This window comes from Zonotrichia leucophrys, chromosome 3, assembly GCF_028769735.1.
Source record: "Zonotrichia leucophrys gambelii isolate GWCS_2022_RI chromosome 3, RI_Zleu_2.0, whole genome shotgun sequence".
NCBI lineage: Eukaryota > Metazoa > Chordata > Aves > Passeriformes > Passerellidae > Zonotrichia > Zonotrichia leucophrys.
In genome coordinates this window covers 35710501-35726879 of record NC_088172.1, presented here as the reverse complement: position 1 = coordinate 35726879, position 16379 = coordinate 35710501, and the positions used below count along the sequence as shown (strand labels likewise).

The window sequence follows — 16379 nt, the reverse complement described above, 5'->3', positions numbered from 1 at the left end:
GGCCTGCAGAGAGTGGAAACAGAAAAAGGTAGCCTGGGAAGACTACAGAGGAATTGAGCAGCCTGGGATCAAGTTAGGAAAGCTAAAGCCCTGAGAGAACTCAACCTGGCCAGGGACAAGGGCAACAGGAAAAGCTTCTGTACGTATATAGGATAGAATTTACAGGTCTCCATACAAAAATTTATATTTAATGTGAAATAATGAATGCATGTCAGATTCAGACAGTGCAGGTTAAAGAGTGAGTGACCTTGAAACCCCTCCACATTTTTCTTGTTTTGTGAGCTGATCTGATAGGACATCATCATCCTTTCCAGAAGAAGGATGCATTGCCTGCTGTTACAGACAGTACTACAGAACCTGGTGAACAAGTAAATGCTAGGGTTGCTGTACTAACTTCTGATGTGGATGTGGTGGAACCAGAGCTGTGTTCTGAAAGTGCCTGTAGTAAAATATAATAAGAATTATGGTGAGGGAGAGCAGCCTTTAAGCCACTGGACTTTTAGTTCACCTTGGCCTGTGTACAAGTGTCGTTTTGGAGGTAGCATATTGATTTTTTTGGTTAAGAAACAACCCTTGTAAGTCTGTGTACAGCTTCTAAAGTGACCAGGAAAAGTTATCAAAAGTCCAAACATACTCCTGGTGTGGCAGCAGTGATCAGTTTGCATAAAAAAGAGTATACCTCCATGGAAAAGTTTTAAACTTTTGAAAGTTGAAAAAGGTTGAAAATCACTGAACTATAACATTAGAGCAAAATTTCATGCTGATTTAGGGATCACTGATTTCAATAATTCCAGCTTTACCTTGGCAAGTTGTTTCCTGCTTTGGTAAAAAGCTCCATTATTTGATTTCTAGGTTGAATTGGCTGGTCTTACCTTTCAGCTGCTGATTCTTGAAATACTTCTGTTGGTAGATTGAAGACCCTTTATTAATAATCTTCTTTGAACTATGCAAGTATCTATAGGCTTTCTCTCCTTCAGATTAAAACAGATATAATTCTTTGTATTTTCCTATTCAGTCATGCGTGTTTTTGTCTAATTTTGTGCAAGCTTCCAATGTGTGTCTTGAATTGTGGATAAATGAACCAATTGTAATTCACTGTAGCTGTAAAACAGAGCTAATATAATGCCTTCATTTCTCCTCTGTACTTTTCTATTAGAACTACAAGAATATTCACAATTCTGGCCACAGCATCATGCTGTGAGCTGTGCTCAGTTAATTATCCAAGTCCCCATGACTGTTAAAGGTTATTGCTTCCGAGGTTAAAGTAAATGTTTGTAAGAGCTCTTTGTTACAGAGAATGACTCTATGGCTTGTAGTCCTTTCTTGCAAGTTTGCAAGAACTGGAATGTTGCCCTCCTTTTGTGGCAGTGGCCCAGTAATAGATATTTCTGGAGACAAAGCCTGCAAACTCTGTTGAAAGAAGGGCAGTGTCTTAAGTCATATTTAAGGCTGATGGTGTCATGCAGTGAACTTGTTAAATCAGAAAAAGCAGGTACCATTGGCGTGAGAGGGGCTTGAGGTACAGGCACATGATAAGCAGCACCGGTTTGTGGGACAAAACAACTCACAGATGGGAAGGGGCAGGATTCAAAGTGTATTCAGTACATTGGCATGGAAACCATTACAGTGTCACAGGTACCTGCAGGTGACTCTTAAAGATGCGTGTGCCTCTGGCCCACACTTGGTGGTTTCAGTGACAGCTGAGCTCTGCAGTCGGTCCAGCTGTACAACGTGCAAGGCTAGGATCACTGACTGGGTTACAAAGGAGTGCTAACCAAAGCAAGCCCAAAAGACTTGGAATGCATGGAAGAAGCTGTGTTAGATGAACTGTTTATGGACAGAGGAAAATGGATCAAGCTCCTAGAGTCTGAGGAAGACGCCTGCTGGGAGGCAGTCACAAGGGATCAGGAGTTGTGTGAAAAGGTTATGGTGGTGCAGAGCACCTGGATGATGACACCTCAGGGGTATAGTCTTGGCACTGGTCCTTGTAGTGGATGGAAAGGATGTGAATGCTGATCAGTTCTGCCATTATTCTCATTTTGCTGTAAAGAACAGCCTCAGCAAGACAGCAGATCAGGTCAATCCCAGTGCATCTGCTTGTCTAGACTTTGACACGTACCCTGTTTCAGAGCAGTTTGGGCACGGGATGAAAAAAGCTAAAAAGCTTCATATCCATTTTCTTCACAGTTTTGTCAACAAGTTACTTAGCAATCTTTTGTAGTTGTAAAATGGAAAGTATGTTCTACATGGCTTTTTTGGGGGGTGTGGGGTTGTGGTTGTTTTTGGGGTTTTTTCCTTTTTTATTTTTTGGTTTTGTTTTGTTTTGTTTTGTTCTCCACACATCTGTCACTTTTACTTAGTACTCTGGTGACCAGATTCAAAAATACTGCACATAAACTGTACAATAAAATCAGCATGTAGAAGTCAAACTAGAATTTCTTGTTCCTCTGTTACTGAAATGAGGTGCTATTGTTGAAAAATGTTAAGCCTAAGGACAGCAAGTTTTAAGTTGGTAAATAAGAACCAACTGTCTATATCTTCGACTATTGAAATTTGCAACTACTTGTGGAAACCAGCTAGTAAAAAGGTAGAAGTGATTGTTGTTTTGAGTAATGAAATATGTTTGATATGCAGTTTAAAATTTTTATAATAGTACCTAGAAACCTATGCTGTAATTATTAATTGTGAGATGAGAGATTCTGTGTCAGTATTTTAATTTCTGCATCCATCAGTTTTGGAGCTTATTTTCAGCTCTTGATCTCTTGGTTCTGGTTTTTATTAGAGATGCATTATAACATTTTGAAGACCATTTTAGTGGATGGATAGGAAATTCTAGTTCACAAATACAGAACTTCAGATATTCATTTATGTCTTTAAAATGTGCTTAACCAATATGAAAGTTTGCTTTTTTAGAATTTAATTAAAAAACCTATGAAGCAGTAGAAGCTATGAGATGAAGTTATATTACAGGAAGCAAACCATGCTTTTTGTTAAAAGCAGAATTGCATTTTCTTAATTTAAGAGCTCATATTGACTCTGAAATGGATCCATTTTACATAACACAGATGACAGTGACAATACAAGGTTCTTATTCAGATACTCTTTTTGATATGGCATACAATGCTGTTCTAAATTGCCACTTATTTTAAAACTGTTTAAAATAAGGAAAAGATTGAAATAGTCAATAAGAATTTGCATGTAGAGGAAATATGAATAGAAGGGTCAATCTTCTGGGACCAGTGGCAGTTGCATTTTTCTAATCCATCAGAGCTGACAGTTTAAGACCATGCAACCAGGAAGTTGTTTTGTCAGCAGAAACCAAATATTCTTGATGCAAATCTTTATTTTGAATGTCCAACTAAACATTAATGGATGTATTCCTATTGCAGTATGGTGTTCCAAGTTTCTTCTTTGATTCAGTAGATTCCTGCAGCTTGGTTTATTTAAATAGGTATGGTTGTCTTTTGTGTGCAGGCTTCTCAGTGCCAGCAGAACAGGTAAATCCTCATGGTTCCACTGTACGGAAAACAGAAGCCAGAGTTGAAGAAGCATTTCGGAGCAAGCAAAAACCCACCATGGCTGTGTGGCCCAACTCTGCAAATAAATGTGCTTGTAAGTACCTGGGATGACAGCTGTGCAAAATTAGAGGTCCTTTCAATGCCAGACATTGGAAATGTGTCTCTACTGCTGCTTACTGATTATTTCCAGAAGTAATTTTAGACATGAAACACATGGAACTAAGAAGTGCTCCTTCTAGGAGTACATAAAATCCCTGCCCAAGAAATTGTAAAGAAGCAGGATTTCTAGTTTTGTGGTAAAGAATAGTTATTTTTCTAATGCAGCATGAATATTTTGCATTTTTTGTTGTAAACCACAGTTTTCAGTGTAAGACAACTCGGATCCAAGAACACGTTTCAGTGGTTTGATGAATTTTCAGGTTTGTTTACTCTGTGTATTAGCAGGTAAATACCTCTGCACTGCTTAATAGTTTCTCACCTGCACTGCATTGAATTCCTGCCTTCAATACATTCAGCGTCATGCTGAAAGCTAGAGAGGAGATTGCAAATTTAACTGTATTTTCCTTTATGGCAATGGTTTTCAACAGTCAGTAACCATTACTGGAGGATGTTAAGATACACTTCCTGGAGCCTACTGAATTAATCCAGTTAAGTGATCAGAGTCTCTAGGATTGTGAGGTGTTATTGGATAATCAGAGGCACTGCTAATTATTTTCAAGAGGTAAGTTGATTAGAACAGGTGAATACATAGCAGATATTTTCATTATAAAGCAAATAAAGGCTATGAGAGGCAGTTAGTATGGGAGTATACTAATGGTTGCACCTGGCTTTACTGCTGAAGATGTGGAGTCCAATATTAATATATTATTAGTAGCATTATCAATTATTGCTGATTGATGGCAAACTGATGGAAGCGGTCAAATTTTCATTTTGGTCTTATGTGCTTCTCCTTCATGGTGCTTTTCCTTGATGAGAAATCCTTTTCTAGGCATGGTGATAACTGCCCAGAGATGAACGTTGTTTATGTATGAATGATAGCGTTGATGTCAAATGGTTTAATTAATTAGAGGTGTATGATTTTATTTCCCGAAGCTGAAATTTCTTCCGTTAAAGGAATTAAAGTCAATCGTACAGAATTATGGTTAGAATAAATTGTTATATAATAAATTAATGATGTGGATCCAAGCTGTTCTTTATTCATTTGGCAGCTCGTGCAAAACAGAGAGTGTAGAAAAGGGATTCCCAATTAATTTTTTTAAATTTCCTGTGAAGTCCAGGATGGAGCTTTTCCCTCTGGCTGCCCTACAGAGCACTTTGCTGGCTGTGCATGCTGAGCAGCAGACGGTGGGGTTTATAGACCTCCAAGCTGGACATCCCTTAGGAAGGGGTAGAGCAGCCCTTGCTGGTGACTCGCATCCAAAGCAGCTCCGGTACCTCTCTCGCTTCCCCTCTGTTGTGCAGGCAGCAGCAGTTGTTTGAAAACTCCAGCCATCAGCTGCAGGAAATTGCCAGTGTTTCTGTGCAAACAACAAAGTTACTGTTAAGGCACTGATCCTGTTGGTATTTTCATGATCTAGCTTGGAAGGCAAGAAAAATTGAGGCTTAGTGGTGTTTGGGTCTACGATCAAATGAAACTCTGCCTTTTAAGGCTGAGTCCAGGAAAGGTAACTAGTCCAGGAGGGATGTGATGCATCTAGTAATCAAGAGAAAGAACCAGGAATTGATGAGCAATCAGAAATCTGCAGAAAGGATTCAAGTAGTACACGGGCACTCTTGAAGATTGATGTGGTCAGTTCAGCAGAGACTAAAAATGAGGAAGAGAAATGGTCTTAAAAGGGTATTTGGAGGATAAGCTAGAAAAGGGTGAGAGCAGAACTGAGCAGATTGTGGAGAGCTCAAATAGCAGAAAATGAAACTCCAGATTGTGATTGTTTAAATGGAAGAAGTAGGTTTGGAGAAGGGATTTCTGAAGAGGGATTATTTTAGGGGGAGAGTGGAATTTTTTTATGGTCATGAAATAGTATTTTTTTAAAAACTAAAATGTATTGCACAATCAGAGTAACAAGAAAAATTATTAAGTATTTTATTTAAACAGGATAAAAACGTACTTTTCGATAATTCTGAAAATAATTGCATGTTTTCTGCTGTTCGAAATTGAAGAAGAATCTAAAGAAAGAATCACCAATCATAACTTTATTTTCCTGATCGGTTGTTGCTATTTTTAAAGGCTTTTTTACAGTATTTTAGAAAAGAGCTGCACAAAGGTTAATTCAGATGACAAACCTGAGAACTCCAAAAGAAATTATTGTCAAATATCTTCTCTAAAAACAGAGAGGACTGCAGACAGTGCAGCAGCCTTGCCAAATTCAGGATCCTGATCAGGGCTAGTAGAGTAGAGAGTGAGAGTTGGATTAATATTTGTTGGTTTGTTTTCTGAAGTTTTATATTTTGTATAAAAATTATGTAGTTTTTTAGTTACCTGTTATTTTGTGATTTATTTAATTTTTCTGATATATTTTAGATAATTTAGATCAAATTTTGTTAGATCAAATATTTTGTTAATTTGATTGGACCAGATGGGCTATTGGAAATGTGGTAAATAAGTAATTTTTCTATTTGAACGCATAGTGATACACATTCCTGAGTTACATTTCATCTGCAACTTCCATTTCCCTTATTGAAGGTACAGCTGTGTGGATTGTGTCTCACAGTATAGATGAGTTTTAAAAGTATTGAATTACTAGAAGTTGCTGAAAATCTATTTGGAGAAGTTCTGCCACAATTTAAAGTATTTCCATTATCGACTGTGTATTTTGAGGAAAGTGCAAGTATTCTGGTGGGAACTTGGAATGGGACAGATGTCAGAAGTCTGATATAAATAATTTTATGATTATAGAAGCACAAAATTACAGTGGTTGGAGGGAACCTCTGGAGATGTTCTAGTCTAGCTCCCCTCAGAACTGGTTGCTCAAGGCTTTGTCCAATCGTGTTTTGAAAATCTTCAAGAATGAGGGCTCAGTGTCATGCCTGAGGAACCTCTTGTAGTGCTTGGATACAAACAATAAATTCTTTTTCTTAATTTTGAGTGTCTTGTATTTCGGTCTGTGCCCATTGGCTCTTGTCACTGGGCACTGCTGGGAAGAGTTCTTACTTTGCCTTTTTATGGAGCTGTGTGGAAAAGGAAACTACCAGCAGCGTGCAGTTCAGTGTGTTTGCTAAATTAAGTGCTTTAGATACACGTTAGCTCAGAAAGCATTAGCATCTCTTGAATCATTGGGATCCTGTATAATAAAACTGTATCCAGCTGCTCTGTCTTGCCAGTAGATGGGGCATGGTACATACCATTTTACTGTCTTGCACTTGCTTCCTTTAGTGTTACATATAAATAAACTCTGTGGGGAAGATTTGGCTTTGCATTCTTATCTTTTTTTTGCAGCATTTAATGATAATATATTGTAGTGATAGACTGCAGATTTTATGTTTTCTTCATAGAGAAGATGTTTTTTATGCCATATGATAAATATCATAACTGTGAAAATGGCATTTGGAGCAAATAAAGAAAATTTAAATCCTTTGTGCTATGCAAACTATTAAAAATATAAGTTTTATATGAAATTCATTTTATGAAATATGAAGTAAACACCCTGCTAACTTTTCCCAGTAATTTAAGTGATTAGTAGGCTCTCTAGAAAGGACTGTAGGGAAACCAAGCAAGGATCTAAAAAACTATGGCAGAAAACGTTGTTTTGAAATAAGTAATATTTTCTTTGCCTTTTTGTGTTGGATTTTTTTGGTTCATTGGTTTTTGGTTTGCTCTTTTTCACCCCCAAATGGGTGATCTTTGCTGTCCTGTGGAACACTTTGTTTCTGCTTTATAATGGAAAGGCTTTTGTGTTGTCTCGAGATTTAAAAAAAAAGATTTTTAGAAAGAAAAGGTCTTTCATTTACAGTCTTTCTCAGAAACTGTTTTGTTCTCAGTCTTTGTCCGATTTTCATCTGTTTAGTGTCTCTTCTTTGACCTTTCTGTGACAGTGGTGGCAGTGATTGCTGTACTTTAGGCTTCTGGGACTGCAGCAGTGCCTTATCAAAGGACATGGCAGACCAGATGCCATATGGTTTTGATCCTTGGAACTATTTTCTCCTTTTGGTGTGGTTCTGAGTTTGGATTCAAGAATTGGATATTAGCAAATTAACAGTCATTCAGATGCTAACATGAAAATTTTAGTAGCTGCTGTTTTGTCACTTACCCTGTATTTGCTACTGTTTAGTTTTCTCCTCCTGCTTTCCAGATTTGACTTGGATTAATTCTCACTTGAGACAGAGGCAAGTGCTGTTACTTGATAAGCACTGTCCAAAAAGATTTTCTGGAATGTGAGGATATCTTTACTCAGAGCTGGGACAACTGTCTCTTTTTGTCTCTCTGTCATTTTGTTTTGGGTACCGTAGGAGTTGGTATTCTGGTTGGGAGTGGTTTGATGTCTTGTGCTGCCTTCAACCAGATGCTTTAAAAGAAAGTTTCAAACATTTGAGGAATATTTTTTTTTTCATGCCTGATTTTGAAGGAAATACCAATGTAGCTGATGATTCCAGGTTGGTTAACAGTTCTTTAAAACCCCATAGGCTTTTAAATTCTTCTAATTTAAAATGTAATTTAGTGAATTTGTGGGAGTTCTAATAAATCTTGACTGCCTGTTCTTTTTTGAGATCCCATCAAACTTTTGAACTCAGTGATATCTAGTGACAAAGAAATTTTCTTTCATCACTATTAAAAACCTGCCTATTGAATTAATCAAGTGTCTTTTTTCTCTGACAGAGGGCTAAGTGGGTTCTACAATTTACCTGATCAGTGAGTGACTTTTTTATATTCTCTTCTTCTCATCTTTATAACTGAGTAATGCAAGATGGCTCAGCCTCTTTTAAGGTTTCCTTGAAAGCATTATCATCACCTTTCTTGTAAACATGGTAAAACCATCTTCTGAAGTAGTTTGAAGTTTTTTTTCCCTCTAAGTGGTATGCACAAGTGATGTAATAAAAACAGTTTCCAGACCAGATAGATCCCTTCCTTCCTCCCTTCTGAAAACTGTGACAATGTTTGCTTTAAATTGTTTTAAGACACAGTGTTTCTGTCTGCAGATGTGGTGGATTTTCTTGGGATTATTGTCCATTTATTAACTTCAGATTTTGCCTTCTTGACAGAGAAACGACCCAGTAGCCATGATTCTTTCTTGTATTGTTCATGGCTCTCTTGCAGCAGGAAGTTGTCATTAGTAGTTCTTAAGAGCTAGCTGATGGTACCAAGGATGTGTATAGCTGCAGTAGTTGCTATTGTACAGAGCAGAGGGGAAATAAGCAGATCTACAGAGATGAAAAGTCTAAAAATTATCTCCACATATAATCTGATTGTCTTTTCTCTTTTGACTTCATTTGCCTTTTTAATTTTCCAGCATGACAGTCTTGCCAGGTATTTTACTAATATAATTACTCTGGTTTCATGTAAATTATATTTTTATCTTGGTTTCCAAAGAAAATCATACCTGTGCTCTCTGTCCATCTCTGCTCCCCTAATAACTTCTAAATCATTTAGTAGAGTTCAGATAGATTTGACAGGAGCTGAGAGCTGAAAGATTAGACTCCTGCAGGTTTTGTGAAAATTGGTAGCTGGAAAAATGCATGTGTCTACTGCAGGAAAAGGAGGTAGATTGAAAATGGTATTTGAGCAGGTGAAACCTGGTATTGACCAGGCATGGCATGCACACCTCAGACATGGAGTGTGTCCTGTGTCCTGTTCAGCTGGGGTGGGGAGGAATTGGAGACACTGGGATAGTTCCATGAGAAACCCTGGGAAGAGCTTGAGTGGAGAACATAATTGGGAATGGTAGGGGAAAGCAGTTGACTGGGGAAGAAAATACTGGAAATGTTGCAGTCAAGTTTGGTTTTTACTTATTTCAACTCCTCCTTATGAAACTTGACTTCTCTGTGTTGAGTAGAAACGTCCAGATTCTGCAAGTATTTGCTTACAAAACAGAAGCTGTTATATAAGGTGATAAAAATCATAAATATGTGAATTTGTTGCATGCAGTTCTTTTCATGTGTTTGTCAGTTCTGTGCCTTGAGTGTGCTCGATCTAGGTGAAGAAAATGACACCTTTTAGGGATTGGTTCTACTGTCACTTTAAGGTGGTCAAACTGAAGGTCACTGCTAAAGAGGCTGTCTTGCCTTGTTGCTGGTGGCATATTCCCACCGTGTTCCCTGTGCCAGCATTGTCATTCATGAGTTGGAAAGCTTAACCAAAGATGTTAAAAACTAAGCCAGAAAAAACCCCAACAACCTAATGTTTCAGATGGATTTAGTTCCCTTATCTGTTTTACTGCAGGAGCAGTAGTGCCGGCACAAATGAGGCAGTGGAAATGCTATAGCTGGCTTTGGAGGGAGAAATGGCTTTGTTAGTGGAAGCTGGCACCTCACTTTGCTTTTTAAGCCATTGTGGAACTGTGATCTGTTCTTTCTTGCTGCTTATCTCTGACTGCAGTTTGGGACTTTGTGAGTAGAAACTCCAGAGACTTTCAAGTGGACTATTTAGTGCCTCTTGGTAAGGAATGTGGAGCTACTGGAGCAGCTAAATTACTCTGTCAGGTACATAGATATCCTGGATGCTGTATAAGAGAGTGTAAGTTGCTGGTTATAAGTGATTTCTCAAGGCTTTGAGTTACTTTACACATCAGAAAGGTGTTGAGGGTTTTGATCATGGAAGAAAAACTTAAAACACGTGAATTGCTTTAAGTGGTTCTTGATAGTGCAGACTAAAAATCTAGATCCATGGTGAACTTCCTTGCCGTGAGAATCTTCTCTGGGTTTTAATCCCCAGGAATTCTTCATGAAATACAGTAACAACAGAGAAATTACTGTTTGATGGATGTCAGTTTTATCATTTACTGACAGAGGATTCACATTCTCTGATGGATTTTAAGCAGTGTGGAAGCATGGAAGGGTCTTCTCTGCAGCATGAAGTGAACTTGTTAGTCTTGAATACTGTGCTGCACTCATGGTACTGTAGTAGTCAAACTAAAAAAAATTCAAGAGAAATATCTCTGCTGCATCTTGTTAGAATTCTTCCACATTGAGAGAAGCAGACTTGCTTGTTAATAATTGACAGTCCTTGAATAATCTAATTATGCCTGCTTTCTTTTCCACTGTTAATTTTATTTCTCTGTAGTCTACAGTTCTGTCACTGTACTGCTGGATTTAGGGGACAGCAACAGTGCATACCTCAGCTCTGAAACTTCTGTACTATTCACCCATTTTTTTGAGATCTCTTTTCCCGAGACCATAAACAGAAAGGTCACGGTTACCTCTGGGTCTTGCAGAAATGCTTGGGAAAACTGGGATGGAATTTGATTTTTTCTTCATATTTTTTAGGATGTTTTTAGTTTTGGAGTTTTTTTGTACTATTTCTGTTCTTTAGTAGCCAAGAACAGTGCTCTGCTCTGGACAGGGCTGGTACTTATGTCACCAGATGATGTTGTTATTACTTAGTGTATCCGACTGGAGAATCTCCAAGCAGCACCTGTCAGCGGGCAAGAATTCAGAATTTCTGAAAGTCTGCTACAGGTTTCATTTTACTTAACTTCATCTAGAGGACTAGTCCTTCTGAAGTAAGGACATTGCAGAATTTATTTTTAATCATACCTAGGAGAAATGCTGTCTGCCTTGTTCATGGGTCTTTCAATTTCAGACTCTGAAATTGTCTTAACATAGGAATGGAAGAATTGAGGAACTTCATACTGCTTAACAAAATGTACAGTAAATCTCTATTCAGTGATTAATTGCATTGTATTACATAGCACTTAAAAATGCTGTCTGCATAGATTGTGCATCTTAGGAAAAAAAGAGCAGGCAAAATTTAGTTTTGATACCAACTTCATGTGAACCTGAGTGAAATGTTAGGTGTGACTTGTGGTCAGACAGATATTTATTGTTATTAAAAATGCTTAGTAGTGATTTGCAAAAGAGCAAACCAGACAGAAGCTCGAACTAAAATTAAGATCCCTTTGGCAAATCTGTAGAGGTTATGTGAAGATTATAGAGTGAATAGTTGGCCAATTTAGAAGGCAAGTGAATGTATTCATGTGTGAATAATTGCTATTATAATAGTTTGAGTTAGAGAAACTCAGTTCTATAAAGCAGGATTCTTCTGACAATAGTATTTCCACTGCCTCTGGCACAAATACTGCCAAAAGACTGGGTATCAATGAGGAGATTTCTGATGAGTAGTTTTAAAAGGAGTAATTGAAAAGGTGTTAAGGCATTAAGTTGCCTTTGTATGTACTGTGTTCATTTTTTAAACAAAGTTCACTCCGAGCTTTTCTTCTGTAAATAGCTGTCCCTTTCTTTACCTGCTGGAAGCTGATAGTCATGAATCATACTGAATAAAAAAATAAAAAGTTTGGCATTCTGCTCTTGATAGTTTACAATCTTCTGAAATACAAACATTAAGGTAGTTGAGATGGGATTCCAGGCTTATTTTTTAGCAGCAATCTGTTAACCCATTAGTTCCTCCCCTTTGCATCAGTTTTGCATCAGTTTTACCTCATGGTAGCTCCTTCATCCTTTTAAGGTCATAATCAACTGTCCTGTAGGATTCAGTTTCCTGCCTCTTGCGGCAGCTTCTCAGATCCATGATAGTCTTGTAGTAGTGCCTTTTTTATTTCCAGTAACTGTAAAGAGGACCAGTATAGGTGATGAAATCTGGTCTCAGTGTCTGCAGTTTGCCACATGGTTCTCTGGTCCATTAAACTCCTCCTTGTACCATTCCCTTAACTTAACTGGGGAATTAACCAGGACAGAAAGACTGGTGCAGGGTTTTGTTTTTAGATGATGTATTCCTTGCTCAACTTTTCACTAATTTAGAGGCTTGACTCTATGTAAAGAAAAATCTGTGTAACAATGCTTTGGTTGCTAAGGATCTGGAACCAGAATTTCCTCTGTCATCCCAAATGACATTGCTGTCACACTTTTTTTGTTGTTGTTGCTTTGTCCTAATTAAAAACAGCAGTAGAAAACAACACCCATAATGTTTGTTCAAAAATACTGGATGAGACACTGAGTGAACTGGACTTAGTGACTCTCAATTGGGAAAGACTTGAAATTTAATGAGATGGGTAATACAAGGATTAATTCCATTTTGCTTTAAAGTGATTTCTCTCACACGTAAGAATTTTAGGAATGTACTTGTGTGTTTGGGGAAATTATGGATTCTCATCCCAGGTGGAATTCACCGTGGGGATGCAACAGTCAATATTTGAAATGCAATTCACTGATGTAAAAGATGTCAAATATACTTCACAATATATCTTGTATATCTATTTGAATTACAGCAAAGTGTGCCTAAACAGCCAAAAATCAGTGTATCTTTAAAATTTTCAACTTATTTATTTATACATTTAGGATGTACTAGATTTCCTTCAAAAGACTTCTGCTCTGCTTCTGTGTTTTATTTACCCATCTTTGGAGTTGTGCTGAGGTTTAGTTCATTGGCTAATAGAGTATTATTTTTATTTTTGTCTGTAAGTTTGCATTTCCCTGTTTAGTTTCAGATTTGCTGCTTCAGTGATTAATGAAAATCTCTTGCACAATCTAGGGAAAAAATACATGAAATCCTGAAAAGTTATGTGATTAGATTGTAGTTTGTCACTGTAGAAGTCACTATCAGGTATTGAATATGGCTGGAGAAAGGGGATTTCCCCCCTCCCTCAAGCCTTGCAGTTCTCCATAAAGATTATTTGTAACAATAACACATTCCAAGTGAGACTGTTTTTATTGTAGTGGGATTGTAACTTCAGATAGCTTTAAAGCGAAAAGGTGAGGATTTACTCCTAATGTAGTTGTTAAACTACCTGCTTACATACAGCACTCATGGGGAGAAGTTCTGAAGTACAACTGTGCTTCTGAGTGGCTGAGAATTAATTCTCAACACTTATACCTGCATAGTGCCCCTATTTTCAAAGCAGGATCTTGGTAACTCAGTGTGTGCTTGGCAGACACAGGTATAGGACTTAATACCATAAATCAAAGCAACTTACAAATGTAAAGAACATTATGGAGGTGCTCAGCATAAGAGTTCACTTTGGAAGGGATGGAAATCTGTCAGTCTCTGGTTACTATTGGCTGCGATTTTCATTTATTGTAGTTGGCCACAGCTTAAGCAATTTTGCAAAAACAGAGTAGTCTTTATCATTGCGTGGATTTTAATGTAGAAGCTTCATTTGGTCCCAGTGTCTTCCTTGATCTTCTGAGCTGTGTCTAGTTAGTGCTTTTGAAAAGGATATTGACAATAGCATTAGGTTGGAATGGTCTTCCTTCTGCATTTGCTCATCAAATTACAAATGTGCCCCAAAGCCTTCAGATCAGTACCTTGGTTGTATCTCACTGCAGATAGGTTAATAAAATAGTGACCTTTCTGAAAAATAGTTTATTATGTAATTTTTCAAAGGCACAGAAAATAAAACTAAGAAATAAGAAAAAGTAAAATTCCATGGAGAAATAATGAAAAAAGGGAATAACATGCCTGTGTTGTGTGAAGTTGAGTAGCACAGTGTGGACCTCATAGCTGACTCTGGTTGGACTAATAGTTTGAATTAGAAGCTTCCTCATGTCCCTTCCAACCTGAATTATTCTGTGAATCCATGGATTGCACTTTGATTTATTGTATAATCACTTCAAATCACTGAGGAGCTAAAAAGGGAAAATGAGAATAACTGTCTTTGAGTCCTCATTTACCCAAATGAGCTACCCAAATGACTACACCATTGCTTAGCTGTTTTTAGTAGGAATTGATTGTTTCCATAGTCTAGGAATTGAGTGGATGACTGAGTGTCCACTCCTTGTACTTCTAAAATGCCTTGTTTCCTCTAATTTGCTCACATTCAAATCAACAGACACCTTATTTTTCCTTGAAGAGTGATGATACTTGATTGCCCCACACAACACCACATTCTTATATGCTGGTCTCTGTACTGAGGGGTACCTGTGCATCTAAAAGTGTTTGTTGCTGTTTTTGTTTTCAGTTCGAATAAGGAGAAAATCAAGACGGCGCTCCCAGTGGGGCAAAGGTATTATTAAGAAGAGGAAAGTCAATAATTTAAAGAAAGATGAAGATGATGCAAAGTTTGCTGATGATGAAAATCATGGTGAGGACAATAAATTACTGGAAAATGGAGAGCTAGAGATCAGCACTGACTGCATTGAGGAGAATGGAGAGGAAACAGGAGACCTCTCTATGACAAATGATGAATCCTCTTGTGACATTATGGATATAGATGCAGAGCAGAGGCTTAACAATGGGACATCGGGAAAGGAAAACAATTTTGCATCCACAGAAGAGGAGAGCTCAAATGAATCGCTGTTAATAACTGACAGTATTACCCTGGGTGCTGAAAAGGAATTGAAGAAGGACTCTACATTGAAAGGGGACTGTGTGAATGGAGAGACATCTGTACACAGCTCTGAAGGTGTACCTGCTCCAGCCTGTCATAATGGTAAAGTAGAATCACTTGATGCTGTTTCACCCTGTGACAACAGTGATTGGTCTAGTAACAAGCAAAAATCTTTATCTGAAGATCAGCCAAAGGAGAAAATGGGAACTTCCAGTGAAAATCAAGGAACTGATGAGTTACCACATTGCAGCAATAATGAGAAAACACTACAGAGCACAGACATTGAAACTAAAGATGCTGAAGCAGATAAAGAAGGTATAGCTTGTTTTCCATGTTTCTGTCTTTATCTGTGTCCAAGTTAATGTGTGTATTTTTCACTCTAATGTTACAATTATTATATAGTAATATTTTATTAATTGCTGGCTATTTATTTGAACTCTTGGTATGCTTATAGTATTTAATTTCACATATAAAAATTAGAAGTGCAATCTTGACTTGCTATATTTTTATCCTAGGCAAGAAAGTGTATCCCCACACTAACACTACTCTGTTCATATTTGTTTGCTTTGTAGGAAATACTGAGATAACATTAAAACAATAATTAAGTATTTAAAAATATTATAAATAGCAATAAATACAATACATATTTTGGTCTGTATATTCTGTCTGATTTCTGTTTTGATCTTCATGATAGATATTGACTTGTTTTGTTAGAGAATATGATAACAGTATCATTGACAGTGGATAAAAAAGCATAGAAATAAAGAATGCATTCTTTTAAAAACCTGTGCGTAACGAAAGTTGAAGCAGTTTAACTCATCACAAAAGCCAGATTGTTGTTCATCTGTTGGAGAAGGTATCTGGCTTTGGAGTCACAGTGAACACAATAACTGTGCAGGAAAATGATAACAGAAGGAGAAGGAAAATCCTGGTGGTGTATAAAAGAAGGGGCCATGTCCTTTGAAGACAAGAGAGACAGTTTCCTCAGGGAACAGAAGTAGAAGCCTTGTGCATGATTGCCTTTTTAATGAGCTTTCAGAATTATCTAAAAGAATGGAATCTTTACTTCAAAAGTTAGTGCTGAGATTTACAAAGTAAATGAGCTTTAATGAGAGATCTGAATTATGAGAAGATTACTGTGTACATGTTGGCTGTGTTTGTACATACACATTTTCTCTAAGGGTAAGGAGACTTAATACAAGAAAGGTCCTAGGAATATCACAAGAAGAGCATGATGCGTTAAGAGCCTTTACATTTCTGAATTTGGTGGGTGAATTTTGTATGCTTTAGGATGGTTATGATAGCAGGGGTCCTCAGAAGAAAAGGTGTTTTAAATAGTTGAGGAGAAAAATAGTGAATGAATGTAGGGAGAATATAAGGAGATAAGACAATATTTTGGTCAATAGGTTGAGTACAAAGGTGGAAGAAA

General features: G+C 37.3%; 1 protein-coding gene across 3 annotated transcripts in view; it reads left to right on the top strand.

Moving 5' to 3' along the window:
* ATAD2B (ATPase family AAA domain containing 2B) overlaps window positions 1–16379 on the top strand; it is a 73402-nt gene that overhangs the window by 51113 nt on the left and 5910 nt on the right. For 2 of the 3 annotated variants that reach the window (XM_064707791.1, XM_064707790.1), the window contains exons 24-25: window positions 3475–3612; window positions 14582–15265. In XM_064707791.1, coding sequence (XP_064563861.1) covers window positions 3475–3612; window positions 14582–15265 — 822 coding nt within the window. The remainder of the gene's footprint in view (window positions 1–3474; window positions 3613–14581; window positions 15266–16379) is intronic. The other variant, XM_064707792.1, reaches the window with a different exon arrangement.